Source organism: Phyllobates terribilis, unplaced genomic scaffold (genome assembly GCF_046119375.1).
Source record: "Phyllobates terribilis strain yellow unplaced genomic scaffold, ASM4611937v1 Scaffold_4__5_contigs__length_816908805, whole genome shotgun sequence".
NCBI classification, from domain to species: domain Eukaryota; kingdom Metazoa; phylum Chordata; class Amphibia; order Anura; family Dendrobatidae; genus Phyllobates; species Phyllobates terribilis.
This window is the reverse complement of record NW_027362764.1, coordinates 356819069-356842510: the sequence shown is the minus strand read 5'-3', so window position 1 is coordinate 356842510 and position 23442 is coordinate 356819069. Positions and strand designations below refer to the sequence as shown.

Genomic DNA, 23442 nt, shown 5'->3' with positions numbered 1-23442 from the left:
AATTTGCAACCTGATGGAGGTCAGTATAGATAGACTAATAGACCAAGTCCCACACACTGCTAGAAGCCCAAATATTTTTTCAGAGCTAGATGCAGAAAAAAATTATTTTTAATTTGCAACCTGATGGAGGTCAGTATAGATGGACTAATAGACCAAGTCCCACACACTGCTAGAAGCCCAAATATTTTTTCAGAGCTAGATGTAGAAAAAAATTATTTTTAATTTGCAACCTGATGGAGGTCAGTATAGATGGACTAATAGACCAAGTCCCACACACCGCTAGAAGCCCAAATATTTTTTCAGAGCTAGATGCAGAAAAAAATTATATTCAATTTGCAACCTGCTGGACGTCAGTATAGAAGGACTAATAGAACAAGTCCCACACACTGCTAGAAGCCCAAATATTTTTTCAGAGCTAAATGAAGAAAAAAAATATTTTTAATTTGCAACCTGATGGAGGTCAGTATAGATGGACTAATAGACCAAGTCCCACACACTGCTAGAAGCCCAAATATTTTTTCAGAGCTAGATGCAGAAAAAAATTATTTTTAATTTGCAACCTGATGGAGGTCAGTATAGATGGACTAATAGACCAAGTCCCACACACCGCTAGAAGCCCAAATATTTTTTCAGAGCTAGATGCAGAAAATTTTTTTATTCAATTTGCAACCTGATGGAGGTCAGTATAGATGGACTAATAGACCAAGTCCCACACACTGCTAGAAGCCCAAATATTTTTTCAGAGCTAGATGCAGAAAAAAATTATTTTTAATTTGCAACCTGATGGAGGTCAGTATAGATGGACTAATAGACCAAGTCCCACACACTGCTAGAAGCCCAAATATTTTTTCAGAGCTAGATGCAGAAAAAAATTATTTTTAATTTGCAACCTGATGGAGGTCAGTATAGATGGACTAATAGACCAAGTCCCACACACCGCTAGAAGCCCAAATATTTTTTCAGAGCTAGATGCAGAAAAAAATTATATTCAATTTGCAACCTGCTGGAGGTCAGTATAGAAGGACTAATAGAACAAGTCCCACACACTGCTAGAAGCCCAAATATTTTTTCAGAGCTAAATGAAGAAAAAAATTATTTTTAATTTGCAATCTGATGGAGGTCAGTGTAGATGGACTAATAGACCAAGTCCCACACACTGCTAGAAGCCCAAATATTTTTTCAGAGCTAGATGCAGAAAAAAAATATTTTTAATTTGCAACCTGATGGAGGTCAGTATAGATGGACTAATAGACCAAGTCCCACACACTGCTAGAAGCCCAAATATTTTTTCAGAGCTAGATGCAGAAAAAAATTATTTTTAATTTGCAACCTGATGGAGGTCAGTATAGATGGACTAATAGACCAAGTCCCACACACCGCTAGAAGCCCAAATATTTTTTCAGAGCTAGATGCAGAAAAAAATTATATTCAATTTGCAACCTGCTGGAGGTCAGTATAGAAGGACTAATAGAACAAGTCCCACACACTGCTAGAAGCCCAAATATTTTTTCAGAGCTAAATGAAGAAAAAAATTATTTTTAATTTGCAACCTGATGGAGGTCAGTATAGATGGACTAATAGACCAAGTCCCACACACTGCTAGAAGCCCAAATATTTTTTCAGAGCTAGATGCAGAAAAAAATTATATTCAGTTTGCAACCTGATGGAGGTCAGTATAGATGGACTAATAGAATGATGCTATGCCCAAAAGATTTTACTTCACTAGGTGCAGTAAAAAAATTGGTATTCTATACACAGGTGGTATATCTTGCAACACAGATAGGCTACTCCACTGACTAACACACTCTGCAATAGGCCAAAAAGGATTAGCTTTGCTAGATTCAGCCAAATGCTGTGAAAAAAACTTGCACAGCACTGGCACAGACCTGCCTGGCAAAAACTGATAGGAACTGATGTAACCTAGTCCTGAAAAGGACTCCAATTACAATTAGTCTTTACTCCCACAATCTATCTATTTAAGAGCACAGACCTGCCTGATAAAAGTCGTAGGAAATGCTGTAACCTAGTCCTTAAAAGGACTGCAATCACAACTATTCCCTACTCCCAAGCTATCTGTATATTTGTGCGAAAATTGGCTTGAAATTAACAAGGCATAGCGCACACAGCAACAGCGGTGCCGTCTAACACGCAGCTGCAGCAGTGAGAAAATGGTGGCGACGGGGAAAATGGCTTGGTCTTATAGGGCAAGGACATGTGACATACACTGCCAATCACACATGCCCTTGCTTGTGTGAAAAAAAGCACTTCGCTCCGTGTGTGCGCTGCTGATAGGCTGACAGATTGCACCTCCCCACTGCAAATGCGGGAAAGAGAAAAAAAAATGGAGATCTTCATTGTTCCTGCAGAGATCCATCCCCTGCCCCTCCCCCACCCCGCTGTACACTCAAACTGCGTATTAACATTAATTTTCATCATTACTGAGAAAAAATCCAGTTATGATTTTGGTGCACGAACAGTTATCGAACATAACCTCGAACAGCCGAATTTTTCTCAAATTGTTCGTGTTCGCCGACCGGCTCGAACACCGCCCAAAACAGCTCGAATTTGAGATTGGCGAACAGTTCGAGTAGAACAACGCTCATCTCTACTCATCTCATCCCAACGTGCATTGGGGGACAGTGAGGGAGAGGAGGAGGAGGAGGAAGAACAGGAGCTGGTATCATGCGCTGTAGACGGTAGTACCTGTACAATTGTCATACTGTTGATTCAGCGTGGGTGGCCTGAGGATAGGGGGGAGGAGGAGGAGAGCATGGTCAGTTGTCATCTTGGTGAGGACACGGAAATCTTGCCCGTTACCAGTCTGGCACGCATGGCTGACTTTATGTTACGCTGCCTTAACCGTGACCCTCGCGTTGTCAAAATGTTGGGTGACAGTCATTACTGGTTGGTGACACTTTTAGACCCCCGCTACAAGGAGAACTTTCACTCTCTTATTCCTGAGGTGGAGAGGTCTACAAAAATGGGGCAGTAACAGAAGGCCCTTGCTGCAGAACTCTTAAAAAAATTTCCATCTGAACACGCTAGCGGCAGAGGTCACAGTTCGTTGCCCAACCAAGGCGTACAGGCGAGAGACATGCTACTCCAATCCAGCAGAGGCAGGGGAACACTGTCAATGTTCTGGGACAGATTTCTGACACCCGCCCAGCTTACAGGCCCTGAGGTGTGGGGTACTCTCACAAGGAGTGGAAAGTTTCAAAAGATGGTGAGGGAGTACCTTGCCGACCGTACCAGCGTCCTCCGTGATTCCTCTGTGCCTTTTAATTATTGGGTATCCAAGCTGGACACTTGGAATGAACTCGCTCTGTACGCCTTGGAGGTCTGGCCTGCCCTGCCGCTAGCGTGTTATCGGAGCGTGTTTTTAGTGCCGCTGGGGGAATTATAACTGATAAGCGCACTCGCCTGTCAACTGACAATGCTGACAAGCTGACCCTTATCAAAATGAACAAGGGCTGGGTTGGGCCAGACTTCTCATCACCACCAAATGACAGCAGAGTAACATAAAGTCAAATCCACTGTGTTATTTCGGGATGTGTATTCACATGCACCGCTTCACATCCACACATGGGTATACGCTTCCTCATTTCGGCTGTTTTATGTACTTCTCCTTATCCTCAGCCTCCACCACCACTATACCACCAGGGTTCCAGCATTGCAAGTTCCTCCATCCTTATTTTTGTCAGCTTTTGCTTGGAAGGCATAAGCAAATCCTATGGTAGACCCACTCCCCAATAATGGGACTTATGTTTGTAATATGCTGTACTGCATGGCTCTTGTAAGGTGCATTGCAAGTTGTTCCGTCCTAATTTTTGGAAGCTTTTGCTTGTAAGGCATAAGCAAATACTATGGGAGACCCACTCCCCAATAATGGGACTTATGTTTGTAATATTCTGTACTGCATGGCTCTTGTAAGGGGCATTGCAAGTTGCTCCGTCCTAATTTTTGGAAGCTTTTGCTTGGAAGGCATAAGCAAATCCTATGGGAGACCCACTCCCCAATAATGGGACTTATGTTTGTAATATGCTGTACTGCATGGCTCTTGTAAGGGGCATTGCAAGTTGCTCCGTCCTAATGTTTGGAAGCTTTTGCTTGGAAGGCATAAGCAAATCCTATGGGAGACCCACTCCCCAATAATGGGACTTATGTTTGTAATATGCTGTACTGCATGGCTCTTGTAAGGGGCATTGCAAGTTGCTCCGTCCTAATTTTTGGAAGCTTTTGCTTGGAAGGCATAAGCAAATACTATGGGAGACCCACTCCCCAATAATGGGACTTATGTTTGTAATATTCTGTACTGCATGGCTCTTGTAAGGGGCATTGCAAGTTGCTCCGTCCTAATTTTTGGAAGCTTTCCATTCACTGCTTAGGCCAACAGTGCACAGGAGACCCAGTTGCTATAAATGTAAAAAAAGGTTTAGTTAAGGCCCTCTGACCTCCATATCATTTCCAAGGGGCATTGGAGTGCCTCGAAATTTTTGCTAGGCATTGCACTCACTGTATGCCCTATAACTGTGTAGCCGAACCGCTCCTTTTGTTACAGAAACCTATCCTACAAGACATATCTGGTTGACTGGCCTGATATTGTTGTGAATGGTCCCTGTTCCTCCTGCTCTTTCTCCTTTGCCACTACCTTATCCATCATTTATCACCTGAAGCTTTGTTTTAACGGGAGTCATAGAACTTTGATAGTAGCAGGAAAACATCCAGCAATCCTCGGAGGAGGTAGGATATGCGCCAAAACGCTAACCACCTCAGACCTAGCCTCTACTACATACATGCGCTTGCATTCCAAAAAAACAAAGCAGATGCTAACTTCTATCATCCTCATCATGCTCCTCACCTTGGCACTTTCAACTCCCCTGAGGGAGAAGCCAGGGCCCACCGGAGGAGTCTGGTTGTCTGGTGGGCTCGGCCAATGCTGCCCTAAAGCAGGCCAGGCTAAGAAAAGTGTGGGAAAGGTTACCGGGACAAATAGGGGTTGCTGGGGACTGAGTATGGACACCCGGCCGCCCCCTGGGGGCTGGGGAGCAAGCGGGGACATCTGGCCACCGGGCGGCCGGGGACTGAGTATGGATACCAGGCCGCCGACGCAGCCATGGCGTGGTGGCCAGATTCCGCCTCCACATGCCTAAAAGGCCCAATTTAAAATGCAAGCAAGCAAGCAGTATGGTATTGCAGCCTGGGGGTGTGTGGGTAGCATGCTGCGTACTTGCGCTTGCATTTCAAGGAATGGGAGAGGTACAATTAAACACTGCCCTGGGACAAGGACTTGAACGGGGATAGTTGCAAGTCTGCAAAGACAGGTGCAGGGTGGTAGGCATCTTCGCATGTACCATGAACAGGGGTTTGGCATGCACACACTACAGAGGAATAGGCTCTCCTTCTCACTAAATGCACTGGGGAGGGCACAGGTAATGTTTTGGTATCCGCGCTTAATCTTATGTATAAGGCACACCAGGACAAATAGGGGCGGCTGGGGACTGAGTATGGATACCTCGCTGCCGAAGCAGCCATGAGGTAGTGGCCAGCTTCGGCCTCCTCCAAACTAAAAGGCCCCATTTCAAGTGCAAGCTAGCAGTATGGCATTGCAGTCTGGGGGTGGGTGGGTGGCAGGCTGCACACTTACACTTGCATTAAAAGAAAACAAAGCAGATGCTAACTTCTGTCATCATCATCATGCTCCTCACCTTGGCACTCTCAACTCCCCTGATGGAGAAGCCAGGGCCCACCGGAGGAGTCTGGTTCTCTGGTGGGCTCGTCCAATGCTGCCTAAAGCAGGCCGGGCTATGAAAAGTGTGTGGGGGGATGTTCCAAGGAGGAATAGGGGAGGCTGGGGACCGTTTATGGACACCTGTCTGCCCCCAGACGGCTGGGGACCGTGTGTGGACACCTGGCCGCGGGGCGGCTGGGGACCGAGTATGGACACCTGGCCGCCGGGCGGCTGGGGACTGAGTATGGATTCCAGGCCGCCAACACAGCCATGACGTGGTGGCCAGATTCCGCCTCCACATGCCTAAAAGGCCCAATTTCAAGTGCAAGCAAGCAAGCAGTATAGTATTGCAGCCTGGGGGTGGGTGGGTGGCAGGCTGCATACTTGCGCTTGTATTGCAAGGAATGGGGGAGGTACAATTGAACACTGCCCTGGGACTAGAACGTGCACGGGGATAGTTGGAAGTCTGCATCTTCTGATGCGGCAAGGATCACTTATGATGGGCACACTTTTAGACAGTGACCTGGGTGTCAGATATGCTTCCAGTGGTCTTCCCCATGCTGTTCCCATGTCTTTTCAGCACTTTATGCATGTGTCACACAGCACATGGCCAGATAAGGTTGTAAAATGTTAAAATGACATTTCCCGGTTAATGCATTTTTCACAGTTGAAAGCAATACAAAAGTGCAAAAACGCATAAATAATGCTACTTGTGAACATAACCCAAGGTGTGGAGGAGTATTTTTGTTTTTGGTTATTTTACCTTATACACAAGTCTTTACCCTGGAAAAGAAATTCCTTAACATATTTCACAGGAAAAAAGTTTCAGTTTAGTTTTTGAACGTTTTATTGTGAGCCTGTAAAAGTGGCTTAATACTTCTGACCACGTTGTTGACAGCAGTGACCTGGGGGTCAGAAATCCTTCCTGGGGCGATCCCCATGCTGTCCCCATGTCATTTGAGCACTGTCACTATCGTTTTGGGCACTTGTTAGGCTTTTAAAAGACTGCCGGGGGTGCCACCGCAAAAATGCTCGGGTCTCCCATAGACTAACATTGGGCTCGTTGCTCGGGTCGAGCATCCGAGTATCACGGCGAGCTCAGCCCGAGCTTCGAGCACCCGAGCATTTTAGTGCTCGATCAACACTAGTCGGCATCCATTGTTTCCTGAGCTAGAAGACATGATCTATGAACGGGTTGCTGACAGGAGAGCAAAGTCTTTGGTTATGACTAGGGCTGATATTCAATAATTTCCCCTAACAATGGCACCACGAGTAGAAATATCCCCAAAATATTTCGAAGTATCACATCTCTGGCTTCCTTCAGCAATGTGAACTGTCTCTAAGAAGATTAACCCAATTTTTAACCTGCAAGATGCTGACTTTATAGTATGTGCACTTGTATTCAAGTACTTTGTTCATGGCATCGACTTTTCTAAATACCAACTTTACAACACGTTTGCTATGAATGGAACTGCAGTGTTTATGGGCTGACAACTGACAATTGATCAGCTGGGTGCCTCCTCAGTCTACCTTCCCTCCACTGGTTATGAAAGTGCACGTGTAACAGGTATTTTCACAGTTTGTCTAGATGGAACTAAAGCCCCACCTCTAATCATTACTAAGGACAAGAAGGAGAAGATTGATCATGTTTCATATATTTATATCCTTGAAACCAAAAAAGCCTGATGCACACAAGCAGTTATAAGGAAATAGGTTGATATAATGCTGTGACTTGTTGTGCAAGTTGACAAAGAGGCCTGTTAGTCTGGGATTCAGCCAGTACACACGGCACTAAAGACATGAAGTACTTCCTTCATGAGAGAAAAATAGATTGACTGCCTATCTCCAGACTCTTGATATTGCAATAAACAAGCTGTTCAAGGATCATTTAAGCATGGAAATTAATGACTACATTGAAAATAGAATGGAAAGAAATCAGCATGGCAGCATTGTGAAGCCTAGACAGCAAGAGATTGTGACTCGAGTGAAGAATTAGAGAAAATCACTGTCATGGGTGTGTCAGGTGTGACAGACAGTTGCTCTGGATCTGGCTGTAGAAGGTCACTGCGCATGGTATTGCAGGTGCCTTCTTGATCCTCTCTTTGTAGTATAGTTTTATCCTTATTCCTTTAGGACCCAGCGGTGACCTCCACCTCCTGCTGCTGATTAACACACCCTAGCTTGGTAGTTAAAAACTATTTGCTTCAGGGAGTCGCCGGTGATAGTTCTATGTACCTTTGTGCAGGCTTGGAGAACTAGCAGTCGGCTACCTTCTTTTCTGGTGTCCTTGGAGGACAGTTGGCATTAACTTTCTGGTGTCTGCTAAAACTAAGTGTATCCCCTTTGTTTATCTACCTTGTTGTCTTTTGCTTGTAGTGGGGCCTGACCAGTGCTCACCACGCCATCTAGGACCAAGCTCTAGGGACAATCAAGACTTAGGGTCCTGCTTGGCGATAGGTGTGGAATCTATATTGGGACGGTAGGGTAGGCAGAGTGATATTAGATCTGCCTAGGGGTCTCCACTCCCTCTTTCCCCAGTGTTTGGGCTTCCTTCTCCTCTTCCTTTCGTTTTGCACTTAGTCTTGCCCACACCTTGTGTGATAATCTCTGACCGTTGTGTTGCCAATGCGCTACAAGCAGGCTGCATGTTCAAGAGGTGCTCATTTAAGGAAAGTGCTATTGCTAGACATGAGAAATTATGGCCAATGATTCTAAAGACAACAGAGTCACAAGAAATTCACAATGTAATTCAGGGTTTGGAAAGTTGTGATGATGTTCCAGAAGATAACATGACTGTGTTTCAATAAATGTTAATTTTTGTTCATGAATACCGGTTAATGTAGATTGTTGTACATGGGAAATGGAAATAGGTCCTCAAGAAATTCATGATGGAATTCAAGGTTGGGAAAGTTATGATGATGTTCCAGAATATGATGACATGATTATATTTGAACAAACATTGATATTTTTTGTTCAATAATAAATGTGGATTGTAATGTTCATGGAAAAAAATAAGACATAACACGGTAGTAGCATTGAAGCTATACAGCAGTCTCATGAGTTTCGTTATTCATTAGATGCTTTCACCTCTCAATGCAGCTATATACAGTTAGGTCCGTATATATTTGGACAGAGACAACATTTTTCTAATTTTGGTTCTAGACATTACCACAATGAATTTTAAACAAAACAATTCAGATGCAGTTGAAGTTCAGACTTTCAGCTTTCATTTGAGGGTATCCACAATAAAATTGGATGAAGGGTTTAGGAGTTTTAAGTTCCTTAACATGTGCCACCCTGTTTTTAAAGGGACCAAAAGTAATTGGACAGATTAAATAATTGTAAATAAAATGTTCATTTCTAGTACTTGGTTGAAAACCCTTTGTTGGCAATGACTGTCTGAAGTCTTGAACTCATGGACATCACCAGACGCTGTGTTTCCTCCTTTTTGATGCTCTGCCAGGCCTTCACTGCAGTGGTTTTCAGTTGCTGTTTGTTTGTGGGCCTTTCTGTCTGAAGTTTAGTCTTTAACAAGTGAAATGCATGCTCAATTGGGTTGAGATCAGGTGACTGACTTGGCCATTCAAGAATATTCCACTTCTTTGCTTTAATAAACTCCTGGGTTGCTTTGGCTTTATGTTTTGGGTCATTGTCCATCTGTAGTATGAAACGAGGACCAATCAGTTTGGCTGCATTTGGCTGGATCTGAGCACACAGTATGGCTCTGAATACATCAGAATTCATTCGGCTGCTTCTGTCCTGTGTCACATCATCAATAAACACTAGTGACCCAGTGCCACTGGCAGCCATGCATGCCCAAGCCATCACACTGCCTCCGCCGTGTTTTACAGATGATGTGGTATGCTTTGGATCATGAGCTGTACCACGCCTTCACCATAGTTTTCTCTTTCCATCATTCTGGTAGAGGTTGATCTTGGTTTCATCTGTCCAAGGAATGTTCTTCCAGAACTGTGCTGGCTTTTTTAGATGTTTTTTAGCAAAGTCCAGTCTAGGCTTTTTATTCTTGATGCTTATGAGTGGCTTGCACCGTGCAGTGAACCCTCTGTATTTACTTTCATGCAGTCTTCTCTTTATGGTAGATTTGGATATTGATACGCCTATCTCCTGGAGAGTGTTGTTCACTTGGTTGGCTGTTGTGAAGCTGTTTCTCTTTACCATGGAGATTATTCTGCGATCATCCACCACTGTTGTCTTCCGTGGGCGCCCAGGTCTTTTTGCATTGATGAGTTCACCAGTGCTTTCTTTCTTTCTCAGGATGTACCAAACTGTAGATTTTGCCACTCCTAATATTGTAGCAATTTCTCGGATGGGTTTTTTCTGTTTTTGCAGCTTAAGGATGGCTTGTTTCACCTGCATGGAGAGCTCCTTTGACCGCATGTTTACTTCACAGTAAAACCTTCCAAATGCAAGCACCACACCTCAAATCAACTCCAGGCCTTTTATCTGCTTAATTGAGAATGACATAACGAAGAGATTTCCCACACCTGTCCATGAAATAGCCTTGGAGTCAATTGTCCAATTACTTTTGGTCCCTTTAAAAACAGGGTGGCACATGTTAAGGAGCTGAAACTCCTAAACCCTTCATCCAATTTTAATGTGGATACCCTCAAATGAAAGCTGAAAGTCTGAACTTCAACTGCATCTGAATTACATAGTTACATAGTTAGTAAAGCCGAATAAAGACTTGCGTCCATCAAGTTCGACCTGTTAGTTCTGTAATTGCTAAAGTTGATCCAGAGGAGGGCAAAAACCCCAAATGATTTAGCCAATCTTCACCTGAGGAAAAATTCCCTCCCGACTCTGAAACCAGCAGTCAGAATAAATCCCTGTATCAACCTACTATTTTATTCTATTTTTAAGTATATGCAGAAATCTGCCTGGTATCTAGAAAAGCATCCAGTCCCCGCTTGAACTGGTTTAGTGAATCCGACATTACCGTCTCCTCACTCAGTGAATTCCATATTCTCACTGCTCTTACCGTAAAGAACCCCTTCCTATGCTGGTGCTGAAACCTTTTCTCTTCCAGTCTTAGTGAATGCCCTCTTGTTACCGTAATATCCCTCCTTTTGAACAAATCCCGGGCAAGATCTCTATACTGTCCCCTAACATATTTGTACACATTTATTATGTCCCCCCTCAACCTTCTCTTTTCCAGGCTGAATAGTCCTAGTTTTGCCAACCTCTCTGGGTATTGCAGTCCCTCCATTCCCCTTATTAATTTTGTTGCCCTCCTTTGTACCTTTTCAAGCTCATTTATATCCTTTCTATATATTGGGGCCCATAACTGAGCACAGTATTCCAAGTGTGGTCTGACCAGTGCTTTGTACAGTGGAAGAACAATGTTCTCATCCTTTGCAGCTATACCTCTTCTGATACATGAGAAGCCTGTTTGCCCTTACAGCAGCGGCCTGACTTTGGGCACTCCAATTTAGTTTGCTATCAATCAAGATGCCCAAGTCCTTCTCCATCTCTGAATTCCCCAATGGTTTCCCATTCAGTGAGTACTGGTGACTTCCATTTTTCCTTCCCATATGTATGACCTTACATTTCTCCTCGTTAAACCTCATTTGCCATTTAATGCTCCACCTACCCAGCTTATCCAAATCCCTCTGTAGGTCTTCACTATCCTCTTTTGTATTAATTGTTTTACATAACTTTGTGTCATCTGCAAATATTGATATTTTACTATTTATCCCGTTGACTATGTCGTTAATAAAGATATTAAATAACATTGGGCCTAGTACAGACCCCTGTGGTACCCCACTAGTGACGCTTACCCAATCTGAGTATATTCCATTTATAACCACCCTCTGCCTTCTATCCTTTAGCCAGTTAGCTACCCACTTGCAGACATTTTCCCCCAGCCCCATCATTCTCATTTTGTATACCAACCTATTATGTGGCACGCTATCGAACGCTTTTGAGAAGTCGAGATACACGACATCCACTGGTTCCCCCTGATCTACTCGAGAGCTAACCTCCTCGTAGAAGTCAATCAGGTTTGTTTGGCAGGAGCGATTCCTCATGAATCCATGTTGGTTCGGGGTTAATAGATTATTAGCATCAAGATGCTCCATGATTGCCTCATTAATAAAGCCTTCAAAAATTTTGCCCACAACGGACGTCAGACTCACCGGCCGATAGTTTCCGGTGTTACTTTTTGCTCCCTTTTTGAATATTGGCACTACATTCGCCTGTCGCCAATCAAGTGGTACAGACCCAGTCTCAACAGAGTCCTTAAATATAAGATATAACGGTCTGTCTATCACATTACGTAGTTCCCTTAGTACCCGTGGGTGTATGCCATCAGGTCCTGGTGATTTGTTTATTTTAATGTTACTGAGGCGTTTCTGTACCCCAGCTTGGGTTAGATTAGTCATACTTAGTGGAGGATTAAGTTTGTCACTTCTCATTTCGCCTGTTAGTTCTTTTTCCTTTGTGAAAGTTGACGAAAAAAATTTATTTAATAGATTAGCTTTATCCTCATCTTTCTCTATGATTTTGCCTTCATCACTTTTTATCGGTCCAATATTATTCGATTTAATCCTTTTACTATTTATATACGTAAAGAACAGTTTGGGATTTGATCTACTTTCCCTAGCAATACGTCTCTCTGTTTCCTCCTTTGCTATTTTTATTTGTTTTTTGCAGGTTCTCGTTTTTTCCTTGTAACACATTAGTGCCTCCTTACTGTTTTCCTGTTTTAATCTCTTGAATGCCTCTTTTTTGCTATTTAACGCCCCTTTTACGTTTTATTCAACCATATTGGTTTCCTCTTATTTCTGGCCCTTTTATTCCCATACGGTATATACCTCTCGCACTGAGTATTCAGAATTCTTTTGAAGGTTTCCCATTTACTATTCGTATTTCCTTGATTAAGAACTTTGTCCCAGTCTATAAGTTGAAGGTTTTCTTTCAGCTGATCAAACTTCGCCCTCCTAAAGTTTAATGTTTTTGTTGTTCCCTTATTGATAACCCTACTGAAGGGCATTTTGAAATTGATAATATTATGATCGCTATTACCTAGGTGCCCCCCTATCTGTACCTCAGTTATTCTATCAGGCCTATTAGTCAATATTAAGTCCAACACTGCCTTCCCTCTCGTTGGTTCCTGCACTAGTTGGGAGAGATAATTATCCTTGATATTTGTCAAGAACCTTTTTCCTTTCTGCGATCTACAGGTTTCTGTTTCCAAGTCAATATCCGGGTAGTTGAAGTCCCCCATTACAATCACCTCATTATGTTTTGCTACTTTGTCTATTTGTCCTAATAGCAGTTTCTCATTCTCCTCTGTTATATTAGGTGGCTTATAGCAGACCCCCAGTAATATTTTATTATTATTTTTTGCCCCCTCTATCTCTACCCACATGGACTCGACCCCCTCTTCTCCCTCTCCTATATCTTCCCTTAGTCTGGGCTTTAGACGTGACCTTACATATAAGCAGACTCCTCCGCCCTTCCCCTGTTTCCGGTCCCTTCTAAATAAACTATAATCTGTTAAATTTACCGCCCAGTCATAGCTATCGTCTAGCCAAGTCTCTGTTATACCTACGATGTCATACCTCTCCTCCGATATAAGCGCCCGCAGCTCATCCGCCTTATTGGTCAGGCTTCTTGCGTTGGTCAGCATGCAAGATAAAACTTTGGGGTTATTTAGCATCCTATTCTTCTCTAACGATCTAACTGTACTATCCCCACCCCCCTCTCTACCCTCATTATATTCACTTCTCCCCTTCCCCCTTGCTTGCCTCACATCCCACCTATTTCCTTGGTTCCCCCCCCCCGTCTCTAGTTTAAAAACTCCTCCAACCTATTAGCCATCTTCTTCCCCAGCACCGCTGCACCCTCCCCATTGAGGTGCAGCCCGTCCCTACGGTAGAGCCTGTAGCCGACAGCGAAGTCGGCCCAGTTCTCCATGAACCCAAACCCTTCTGCCTTGCACCAACTCTTTAGCCACTTATTCACCTCCCTAACCTCCTGTTGACGCTCCTGTGTGGCTCGCGGGATTGGTAGTATTTCTGAGAAAACTACCTTGGAGGTCCTTGCCCTAAGCTTCCTACCTAGATCCCTGAAATCATTTTTAAGGACCCTCCATCTACCACTCACTTTGTCATTGGTGCCAATGTGGACCATGACCGCTGGGTCTTCGCCAGCCCCACCCAGTAACCTGTCAACCCGATCCGCGATGTGCCGGACTCGAGCGCCAGGGAGGCAGCACACCGTTCGGCGATCCCGGTCTTTGTGACAGATTGCCCTGTCTGTCCCCCTAATAATAGAGTCACCCACTACCAGGACCTGTCTAGCCTACCCTACACTTCCCCCCTCCCCCTCATTACTGGAGCATACACTCCCCCGGCGGTCAGAGGATCTGTCGTGCTCCAATAATGCCGATTCTGAACCAGCCTTCCTATACTTCTTCCCTCTATCCCTTCTAACTGTTACCCAGCTCCCTGCCTGTTCAGCCTGTGCTTCCCCACTAAGCTCCACCCCCAGTGTTGACCCATTGAGTGTCTGCTCGGTGAGCAGCAAACTCCGTTCCATGTTGTCGATGCTCCTCAGTACCGCTATCTGAGCACTTAGATCCAGGATTTGGGCTTCCAAGTGCACGATATGCTCACATCTCTCGCAGCAGTATGGATCCCTGAGCGGTAGCTCAGGGAATGCATACATTGCGCAAGATGTACACTGCACGGCTCCGGCCAACATGGACGTCATTCTAAATATGGGGATACAGTCAGTATATATGTACAAGTACAAAACACAATTATTTATATATAGGTGTATGGACGGGGATCAATTAGGGATGTGCAAGTGTATCGATTAGATATCGGCGCGGGATCAATTGTTTTGTTTAAAACTCATTGTGGTAATGTCTAGAACCAAAATTAGAAAAATGTTGTCTCTATCCAAATATATATGGACCTAACTGTAAGGATGTGACATAACGACTTTAAGAATGTCTACGAGTTCAGTCTAGACCAGGGGTCTCAAACATGCGGCCCCTGAGGCTGCTTTATGCGGCCCGCAGGCACAGACCCCTTGATGATCCTGACCAGGTCCAGGAGGAGCCGCCAACAGCAGTGCTGAATTGCCACACAGAGACCGTCTCCCAGCACAGCATTTCCAATGCCAGCCACTGGCCAATCAGAGGCCAGCAGCTGATATCTGCGTGTCGGCGCAGCGAGTATGACGTCATTGCCATATGCAGATGTCAGCTGCTGGCCTCTGATTGGCCGGCGGCTGACATTGAAAATGCAGTGCTGGGAGACAGTCTCTGTGCGGCAATGCAGCGCTTCTGTCGGCGGCTCCTCCTGGACCAGGTCGGGATCGTCAAGGGGTCGGACTCTGTGGTGCCTGCGGGCCACATTTGCAGGAAGGCCGCCGAGGGAATGGAGGACAGGTGAGAATCATCTTTTTTTTTCTATTTTATGTGTGTGAAGAACAGCACAGGGGGCACATAGCCACAAGGGGGGACCTGGATGGGGCACATAGCCACAAGAGGGGACCTGGATGGGGCACATAGCCACAAGAGGGGACCTGGATGGGGCACATAACCACAAGATGGAGACCTGGATGGGACACATAGCCACAAGATGGGGACCTGGATGGGGCACATAGCCACAAGATGGGGACCTGGATGGGGCACAGAGCCACAAGATGGGGACCAGAGCCACAACATGGGGACCTGGATGGGGCACATAGCCACAAGATGGGGACCTGGATGGGGAACATTGCCACAGGATGGGGACCTGGATGGGGCACATAGCCACAAGATGGGGACCTGGATGAGGCACATTAGTACAAGATGTGCGCCAGGATGGGGAACATTGCCAAAAGATGGGGACCTGGATGGAGCACATAGACACAAGATGGGGACCTGGATCGGGAACATTGCCACAGGATGGGGACCTGGATGGGGCACATAGCCACAAGATGGGGATCTGGATGGGGCAAATAGCCACAGGATGGGGACCTGGATGGGGTACATAGCCACAAGATGGGGACCTGGATGGGACACATAGCCACAGGATGGGGACCTGGATGGGGCACATAGCCACAGGATGGGGACCTGCATGGGGTACATAACCACAAGATGGAGACCTGGATGGGGCACATAGCCACAAGATGGAGACCTGGATGGGGCACATAGCCACAGGATGGAGACCTGGATGGGGCACATAGCCACAGGATGGGGACCTGGATGGGGCACATAGCGACAGGATGGGGACCTGGATGGGGCACATTAGTATAAGATGGGGACTTGGATGAGGAACATTACTACAAGATGTTTTCCATTATTACTATATGATGCTAATTGTAAGACAATATTACTGTATGTGGCCAATTGGGGGAAATAAAATTGTAAAAAAAATAAAAAATAAAATAAAGCATGAAAAAATATTGGGCACTAAAAATGCTGTTTTATATGTAAACTAAAGTAAACACAAAAAAGTGCACGTTTATTATCGCCACATCCATAACGACCCAAGCCATAAAAAAATAAACACGGCAAAAATGTTCAAAAGGTGTATACAAAAAAAATGGTATCACTGAAAATGTCACATTGAACAAAGAATGCGGCCCCCCAAATTCAAATTTTTTCCATGTGCGGCCCATATACCCAGCCGAGTTTGAGACCCCTGGTCTAGACACTGTGAAGTTAACAATTATAATCTTGCTACATTTTCTGTTTTGTAAATTTACATGTGATTTCTGTTAAATATTTTAGTAGAACATAATATATTCTCTTTTACTTTTTGCAGTGGTCTATTTATATTCGAGCTGCGGTTCGCAAAGAAAAAGGTTTACCAATTTTGGTTGAGCTTCTCCGAATTGATAATGATAGAGTGGTATGTGCAGTTGCAACTGCTTTAAGGAATATGGCCTTAGATGTGAGAAATAAAGAACTTATAGGTAAGAATTCTGTTACCATATATTTAAATACTATTTCCCTCCTTTTCTATACATTGTAAATGGACTGGCTAATGGCATGGATGCTGTGCCAAAGCCTGCTAATTTACTGTCTTTCATATCACTGCACATTAAATCTATCTTGACAAAAGTATGTAAACTTTTTGAGTTAGTAGATAATTGGAATGTAAAATTTGATTATGGAATTTTCAAGCCATGGGATGACAATCAGGTTTGAGTGAGTGACTGAAACCCATTATCTACCAATGTCCTTTTTTTGAGACGCCTAATTTTTTGCTTCTAGCAACTACGATTTTCTAATTAGGTCCAATTAGGTCCAAAAAAACAAAAAATGAAAATTGCTAATTTGGCAAGTAATGGGTTAAAGAGCTGGCATCTATCAAAGTCTGATCTTAAGAACACATATTTGTGCAGGTATGTCATGGCACAAACATAGGAGATTTCTGAGGAGCTCAGAAGAAGAGTTCTTGATGCACATCAGGTTGGAAAAGGTTCTACAAGTTTTTTTTTTTTTTAAACAAAGTTTATTGAGAATTATAAAGTATTAAATGCATTACGGATATAGCAAATGAACAAGTATTTGCTGTCTAATATATCATTACTAGGAACAAATGTAAACATACCGTGGTTAAGGAAAGTATTCATACCCCTTTACATTTTTCACTCTGTTTCATTGCAGCCATTTGGTAAATTCTAAAAAGTTCATTTTTTTTCTCATTAATGTACACTCTGCACCTCATCTTCACTGACAAAAACAGAAATGTAAACATTTTTGCAAATTTATTAATGGAAAAAACTGAAATATCACATGGTCATAAGTATTCAGACCCTTTGCTCAGACGCTCAGATTTAAGTCACATGCTGTCCATTTCCTTGCGATCCTCCTTGAGATGGTTCTACTGCTTCATTGGAGTCTAGCTCTGTTTAATTAAACTGATAGGACTTGATTTGGAAAGGCACACACCTGTCTATATAAGACCTCACAGCTCACAGTGCATGTCAGACCAAATGAGAATTGTGAGCTCAAAGGAACTGCCCAAGGAGCTCAGAGACAGAATTGTGGCAAGGCACAGATCTGGCCAAGGTTACAAAAGAATTTCTGCATTACTCAAGGTTCCTAAGAGCACAGTGGCCTCCATAATCCTTAAATGGAAGAAGTTTGGGACCACCAGAAGTCTTCCTAGACCTTGCCGTCCAGCCAAACTAAGCAATCGTGGGAGAAGAGCCTTGGTGAGAGAGGTAAAGAAGAACCCCAAGATCACTGTGGCTGAGCTCCAGAGATGCAGTAGGGAGATGGGAGAAAGTTCCACAAAATCAACAATGACTGCAGCCCCCCACCAGTTGAGCCTTTATGGCAGAGTGGCCCGACAGAAGCCTCTCCTCAGTGCAAGACATATGAAAGCCCGCATAGAGTTTGCGCAAAAACACATGAAGGACTCCCAGACTATGAGAAATAAGATTCTCTGGTCTGATGAGACGAAGATAGAATTATCACCAAAAAGTTCTAAGAGGTACTGTATATGTGGAGCAAACCAGGCACTGCTCATCACCTGCCCAATACAATCCCAACAGTGGAACATGGTGGTGGCAGCATCATTCTATAGGGGTGTTTTTCAGCTGCAGGGACAGGATGACAGGTTGCAATTGAAGGAAACATGAATGCAGCCAAATACAGAGATATCCTGGATGTAAACCTCTTCCAGAGTTCTCTGGACCTCAGACTTGGCCGTAGGTTCATCTTCCAACAAGACAATGACCCTAAGCACAAAGCTAAAATAACAAAGGAGTGGCTTCACAACAACTCTGTGACCATTCTTGACTGGCCCAGCCAGAGCCCTGACCTAGACCCAATTGAGCATCCCCAAATCCAGGTGTGAAAAACTTGTTGCATCATTCCCAAGAAGACTCATGGCTGTAGTAGCTCAAAAGGGTGCTCAATACTGAGCAAAGGGTCTGAATACTTATGACCATGTGATATTTCAGTTTTTCTATTTTTAAAAAATTGCAAAAATTTCTACATTTCTGTTTTATTCAATCAAGATGGGATACAGAGTGTACTTTAATGAGAACAAAAAATGAACTTTTTAGAATTTACCAAATGGCTGCAATGAAGCAAAGAGTGAAAAATGTAAAGGGGTCTGAATACTTCCCGTACCCACTGTACACTGGCGCTTTCACAAAAAAAAAATGAAATAAAGAAAAAAAGCTGATGGTAATTTGGTAAGTTCTGTGTGTTTTCCTACCTGTAAATGAAGAATCTATAATATAACTGGGGATGCGTGTCTGTCTGAACCCTCGACAGACTCGCAGTCTGGCTCCAGACAGAATCACGCATCCAGCCGTTACAGGTAAGAGGAGTGTATGGTGCAAGAGATCGCGGTATGCGTAGGCATTGAACGCATACCGTGATCTCCGGCGCCATACTTACATACTTACCTGACTGTGAGAAGCGTCGCCGGAGACCGGGGCAGGATTGAGGCATAGCGCTGTCCGGCGCCATTTTCCTGAAGACACATTTGCACTCCTCCCCCGGCCTCCGGCAGAACTGGATGCAGCAGCGATGGAGCACAGAGAAGAAAGGTGAGTATAACTGTTTATTTTTTTGTATGTGTGTACAGTGTGAAAGGGATGAGGGGGCCACACATACCAGGATTGGGAGGGTGAGGGGGGCCACACATACCAGGATTGGGGGTGAGGGGGGCCACACATACCAGGATTGGGGGGTGAGGGGGGCCACACATACCAGGATTGGGGGGTGAGGGGGGCCACACATACCAGGATTGGGGGATGAGGGGGGCACACATACCGGGATTGGATGGTGGGGACAGGATGGGGGTAGCACAAATACCAGGAGGGGGGCAGCACATACCAGCATCAGAGACCATATACCAATAAAAATGCTCGCCACCTGGCCGTAGAACGGGTTCAATAGCTAGTAATATATACAAAAACAACAATAATTACCGTGCTAGAATCCACCTTGCTGCTGATGAGCATGTAGAAAAGGGGATAGACTAAATAATTGATGGAAGTGGAGATAAAATTAAACACTTGTTGTTAATAGTAGGTGTGGTTTATTTAACCTTAAGATCATGCCCCAACCACAATAACTGGGTATAGATATGCTATAAAAACAAATAGCAACAAATGTTGCCTCAATGTATAGAAAATAGCAGTAGGTATGTCAATATATGACTTACTATGAGAGGGATAGACGGCTCCAGTGAGGTAGTGTGTCCATTAGCCAGATCCTTATGTAGCAGGGAATTACTGTCAAGTGGAGCGGTGTGTCCTGCACCCGTCTGTATTGCGCCAGAGAATCATGAAGGTGTTGCCTCCAAACAGACTGTGCGGTGTGGGAGTGTCCTCCCGGTAACGCCTCTCCATGCAGCGTTAACAGTAATTTTGACCAGTGGTGTCCAAACTTTTACACAAGCTACTATACATACAGTGGGGAAAAAAAGGATTTAGTCAGCCACCAATTGTGCAAGTTCTCCCACTTAAAAAGATGAGAGAGGCCTGTAATTGACATCATAGGTAGACCTCAACTATGAGAGACAAAATGAGAAAACAAATCCTGAAAATCACATTGTCTGATTTGTAAAGAATTTTTTTTTCAAATTTTGGTGGAAAATAAGTATTTGGTCAATTACAAAAGTTCATCTTAATACTTTGTGATATATCCTTTGTTGGCAATGACAGAGGTCAAAAGTTTTCTGTAAGTCTTCACAAGGTTGGCACACACTGTTGCTGGTATGTTGCCCCATCCCTCCATGCAGATCTCCTCGAGAGCAGTGATGGTGATGTTTGGGGCTGTCTCTGGGCAACACAGACTTTCAACTCCCTCCAAAGGTTTTCTATAGGGTTTTGATCTGGAGACTTGCTAGGTCACTCCAGGACTTTGAAATGCTTCTTACGAAGCCACTTCTTCGTTACCCTGGAAGTGTGCTTGGGATCATTGTCATGCTGAAAGACCCAGCCATGTTTCATCTTCAGTGCTCTTGCTAATGGAAGGAGGTTTGCACTCAAAATCTCAAGATGCATGGCCCCATTCATTCTTTCATGTACACAGATCAGTAAAACCTGGTCCCTTGGCAGAGAAACAGCCCCAAAGCATGATGTTGTCATCCTCATGCTTCACAGTAGGTATGGTGTTCTTTGGATGAAACTCGGCATTCTTTCTCCTCCAAACACGACGAGTTGTGTTTCTACCAAACAGTTCTACTTTGGTTTTATCTGACCATATGACATTCTCCCAATACTCTTCTGGATCATCCAAGTGCTCTCTAGCAAACTTCAGACGGGCTCGGAAATGTAATAGCTTAAGCAGGGGGACACGTCTGGCACTGCAGGATCTGAGTCCCTGGCGGCGTAGTGTGTTACTGATGGTAGCCTGTGTAACGTTGGACCAGCTCTCTGCAGGTCATACACTAGGTCCCCCTGTGTGGTTCTTGGATTTTTGCTCACCGTTCTTGAAATCATTTTGACACCACGGGGTGAGATCTTATGTGCAGCCCCAGATCGAGGGAGATTATCAGTGGTCTTGTATGTCTTCCATGTTCAAATTATTGCTCCCAGAGTTGATTTCTTCACACCAAGCTGCTTGCCTATTGCTGGTTTCTGGTGTCCTTCGACAGCTCTTTGGTCTTCACCATAGTGGAGTTTGGAGTGTGACTGTTTGAGGTTGCGGACAGGTGTCTTTTATACTGATAACAAGTTCAAACAGGTGCCAGTACTACAGGTAATGAGTGGAGGACAGAGGAGCCTCTTAAAGAAGTTACAGGTCTGTGAGAGCCAAAAATCTTGCTTGTTTATAACTGACCAAATACTTATGTAACACCAAAATTTGAAAAAAATTTCTTTCCAAATCAGACAATGTGATTTTCAGGATTTGTTTTCTCATTTTGTCTTTCATACTTGAGGTCTACCTATGATGTCAATTACAAGCTTCTCTCATTTTTTTAAGTGGGAGCACTTGCACAATTTATGGCTGACTAAATCCTTTTTTCCCCACTGTAATTGTTGTTTAATAATTTGTTCAAAGATCTTTCCAGGTATAGAAGTAAGGCTCACTGACCTGTAATTTCCTGGCTTTATCTTCTTTGAAGATTGGGACAACATTTGCCCTTCCCCAATGTTCTAGGACTTCTCCTGTTTTCCAGGAATTTTCAAATATTCTTGCTAGTGGTTCTGCCGTTTCCTTTGCTATCTCTTTCAGTACCCTAGTATGTAATTCTTCTGGGCCAGGAGATTTAAATTCATTTAAATTAGCTAATTATTCCCTTACCAGCTCTCTGTTTATCGGTGTGGATAGTATAGATAATGTTATTCCTTATCCAGCACAGTGAAGACCAGTTGATGTTACATTTGCTTTCTTAGAGAACACAAATGCAAAATAGGAATTTAAAAGTTCTGTCTTCTCAACATAATTTTTGACCACTCAATCCTTTTCATCCTGTAAAAAATCTATGGCATCTTTGACTCTTTGTTTTTCTTTTGACATATCCCCAAAATATTTTTTATTGCTTTTCATCTCCTGTGCAAGCCTCACTTCATTACTGGCTTTAGCTCTTCTAACGCTTGCCCTGCATTTTCTGCTGACAGCATTATTTTCTTCTTTAGATATTCCCCTGTCTTGCCATTTGTTAAACATGTATTTTTTAATTTTTAGCAAGTGTTTAAGTTCTGTGTTCATCCATCCTAATGCTTCCAATTCTTCCTTCTTTTTGGGATTGTTACTGGTCATGCAGTGAGATTTGGCAAAATTTCCCATCCTTCTTAGTCATATCTCTTCTTAAGAACATCCAGCCATTGGACCTTTCCTACCTTCTTTCCGAGTTCATAAAAAACTGCCTTTCTAAAGTCCAAACTTAAAGTCAGAGTCTTCGCAGGTCTTGCTAGACTTCTAATCAAAAATTAAAGGATAGCTTGATCACTGCCTCCTAAATTTACAGCCACCTTTACTTCCTTAACCATTTCCTCCCTGTTGAAAAGAATTAGGTCCAAGATGGCAGATCCTCTTGTTCTCTCTTCTACCTTTTGAAAGATAAAGTTGTCAATGAGAGAAGATAAGAATTTTCTGGACCCATTATTTTTGCCTGAGAGAGAATCTCAACAAATATCTGGATTGTTAAAATTTCCCTTGATCACTGTTTTGTACTTTTTTGAGAACAAAAACTTCTGATGTAAAAATAGTTCATCCATATCTTCAGTCTGTCCAGGTGGCCTATAGTAAATACCTTTAATAGTGTCCTTTATTTTCTTCTCTCCTTATATTCTTACCCAAACAGTTTCTACAGAGCTACCATTCTCTGAAGCTTGGACCTCTGTGGAGATATCTAACATACAATGCAACACCTCCTCCCCTCTTGTTAAGCCTGTTTATTATAAATAAGTTGCAGCCTTCAGTGTTTATATTCCAATCACGTGTATCATCCCACTAAGTTTCAGTGGTGCCTATGACATCATATCTCCTTGTGTTAGCACCTACAATTCTCTTTTGTTTCCCATGCTCTGTGCATTTGTATAGACACGCATTTAGTTTGTAGTTGGTTTTTCCTTCTCCTCTATTTTTAATCAGAATTTGTTGTCTTTTTTCTTTATTTCCACTTTTAATAGAAGATTATCAGCAGAATTCATTAGCTGCAAAATTTTTCCTGGCCACATATTTCCCATCCCATATTGCTTTAGTTTAAAGCTCTCCTGATGAGTGTAACAAGGTGTCTACCAAATATGTGTTTTCCTGTGCAACCCATATCTAG

At 43.6% G+C, this 23442-nt stretch overlaps 1 protein-coding gene across 11 annotated transcripts in view; it reads left to right on the top strand.

Annotated features, from left to right (window-relative positions):
• CTNND2 (catenin delta 2) overlaps positions 1-23442 on the top strand; it is a 2090389-nt gene that overhangs the window by 1548178 nt on the left and 518769 nt on the right. For all 11 annotated transcript variants that reach the window (XM_073678428.1, XM_073678425.1, XM_073678422.1 and 8 more), the window contains one exon: positions 16513-16663. In XM_073678428.1, the coding sequence (XP_073534529.1) occupies positions 16513-16663 (151 nt within the window). The remainder of the gene's footprint in view (positions 1-16512; positions 16664-23442) is intronic.